The sequence below is a fragment of the Aplysia californica genome, unplaced genomic scaffold (assembly GCF_000002075.1).
Source record: "Aplysia californica isolate F4 #8 unplaced genomic scaffold, AplCal3.0 scaffold00985, whole genome shotgun sequence".
Taxonomy (NCBI): domain Eukaryota; kingdom Metazoa; phylum Mollusca; class Gastropoda; order Aplysiida; family Aplysiidae; genus Aplysia; species Aplysia californica.
The window spans coordinates 214,931-217,508 of NW_004798255.1; the positions used below are offsets into that span (position 1 = coordinate 214,931).

The 2,578-nt window shown below is 48.1% G+C and overlaps 1 protein-coding gene across 1 annotated transcript in view; it reads right to left on the reverse strand.

The window, feature by feature from the left end:
- The window catches only part of LOC101853655, a gene marked incomplete at its 5' end in the record, with an annotated part of 7,332 nt that continues 4,754 nt past the window's right edge, over nt 1-2,578 (reverse strand). The window contains 2 exon segments of the mRNA XM_013089568.2: nt 1-1,752; nt 2,151-2,518. Of these exon segments, the coding sequence (XP_012945022.1) occupies nt 897-1,752; nt 2,151-2,518 (1,224 nt within the window).

Here is a 2,578-nt window from a genome sequence, read left to right on the forward strand (position 1 = left end):
CTCTCTCTCTCTCTCTCTCTCTCTCTCTCTCTCTCTCTCTCTCTCTCTCTCACTCTTTCGTACCCTGGGCCTCGTGCACGCGTGCTCACACCCATAGTACAGACATTTCATGAGAATATTTTGCAGTACTGGCAGAAGATTCAAAAATTTTTTTCATAAAGAAACATTCAATGCAAGAGATAACAGTGAAGCCAGTTCAAGGAGCATGAAGATATTAGTACTTTACATTGATGAAAAATAATAATTAATGACATTTAGTCTTCTCGAAGATAAAAAATATTACATCGGCCATTGCAAGAGTCACTAATATTTTATGATTTGTAGTCTAACTGTTTATTTATATGATGTGATTAAATCGAGAATGTTCTTGTGGTCACACGTGCTGCTGCCGAAAAATCTTGGAATTGCTTCAGAGTCACAATGCATGTAATAATTTGTCGTCTACTGTGTCTCTGGCATGGTTCATACGTTGGTTGGTTGTTATTTCACAGATGTCAAGCTACATCTTATGACTGTTGTATATTTTATATGTATTGAAGCCGCCGGCAATTGTTTCGGCTAAGGAGACCTCTATCATGCAATGCCTTTACTAAAACAATCGAGAATGTCTTTGATTTCTTTTTCAACACCAGTAATAAAAAGTGGATTCTGGAGTCAAGTCTTGTGGGTTTGCCATGTTGATCGGTTGTATCGTAGTATCCATCGGCTTACACGAAGGTCTCGCCAGGGTGTTTTTTATACCTCAAATATCATAACCATTTGCCTCTTGTCCGTGCCTTTCTGCTGACACTGTTGTTATTGCTGTTTTGTAATGTTGTTGTTTTTTGCACGGTTTTGAAAATGAAAACGTTATTATGTTTATTTTGGGGGATTTTTGTTTTGGGCAGCATGTCATCCTAATGCAGTCGTGTTTTCTGCAATGTATCATCTTGTGGTTCGTAATTGCCATACCGCTGTAGCTCCTCATAGTAAATGGCCAGCTTAAACTGCTTGTCCTCGGCCACGTAGGGCACAATGTAGCGCGGCACCAGCCCGTCTTTGAGGTTGGAGATGGTGATCTCCGTGGCGCGGTTCTTGGGCTGCTCCACCTCCAGCAGGCCCCGCGAGTGTGTGCCGTTAGTGAAAATGGCGGAGAACTTGAACTTCCCCGCCACGTCGTAGGAGTTGAGGTAGGTGAGTCTCAGGTTGGCCCGTGCATTGTCCGCCGTGAGCTTGGAGAGCTTCTTGCTGGACAGGTCGTAGTAGTGCTTGAAGTCCGTCCTCTCCTCGTCGTTGGTGGCGTGCTTGACGAAGATGAAGGAAAACTGCTCGTCCTTGTCGTGGTAGACGACCGTTTGCGAGATCGGGTAGAACTTCTTCTCGTAGTACATCTGCACGAGTTTCTCGTAAGGCTCCGGCAGGTGTCCCGTGCCGTACTTCATCTGCGTGTCCACGGAGAAGGCGTCGGGTCGGAAGACAGCGGCGAAGGAGGCCGGGTCCCCCTCATGCGAGCGACTCTTGTAACTGTGCAGCTGAGTGAGGTTGTAGCCCATCTCCTCCAGCTGTAGTTTCCGTTTGAGCAGCGAGCGGTGCGTCAGGCCGTGCTGGAAGATGTAGTCCACGGACGCGCGCTTGGGCCTGGAGGCACGCCGGCTGACCAGCAGGAAGTAGGTGTGGCCGTGCAGGCTGTAGGAGGTGAACCACTGCAGGTCGAACCCTTCGTCCCGAACCGCCGCCACGTAGGCGCTCAGGTGGTGCTCGTCCAGCCGATATCTGCGCGAGACGAGAGAAAACGTTTTGAAAATCTAAACTGAACTACTACAGTCTCTTGCACACACACGTTGAACTTACAAAGAGCGAACAGATTTTCTGGCCCCAAATTTTTCTTGTAAATGTACATAAATAGTATTTTCTGTGTATTTAAAACATGTACACAGTGTAGTTTGTACATTACGAAAAGATTCCAGTGTCCCCCTAGTTTTGCTATGTGCGTGAAACTGTATATGTATACGAATTTGGTTTCCAGCAATACAATGACATAAAATCTAACGACCCAACGCGTAGTGCTCAATGTTAAGACGTTTTGGAATGTAGCGTCCGAAAAAACAACAACGTCCAAATACAAAAAATCCTCAAACAAACAACAACCAAAAAAATTAACGTAGTCGCACCTGATGCAGTATTCCGGGGCGTGTCGCTGCAGCTTCCAGGGTTCCCACATTGGGTGTTTGTGCAGCTCGGAGAGGTCGTAGAGGAACCTGTTCTCCCCTCCGTCTACCTCTCCCTCCTCTCCATCTCCCTCTCCCTCCCGGCCCGTCCCCAGCAGGGCCATGAGCTCGCGCGTGTAGTGACGTATGTGGTTGATGTTCTTGTCGTAGAGCATGACGACCCACGTGTCGGGCAGCCCGGCGTGCTTGGTGCCCGGGTAAGGGTTCAGGTCGTGGTACAGCACCAGGTCGTCGGTGTGTTGGTCAGCGTCCTGCCACAGGGCGCCGCGGGTGTTGGTGCGGAAACCGGCGCAGTGCCACGAGTCGTTGTGCTGTGGGGAGGAAAAGTAAAGGCTTTTTTTTTTGGTTTTTGTTTATTTTTTAAAGGGGGA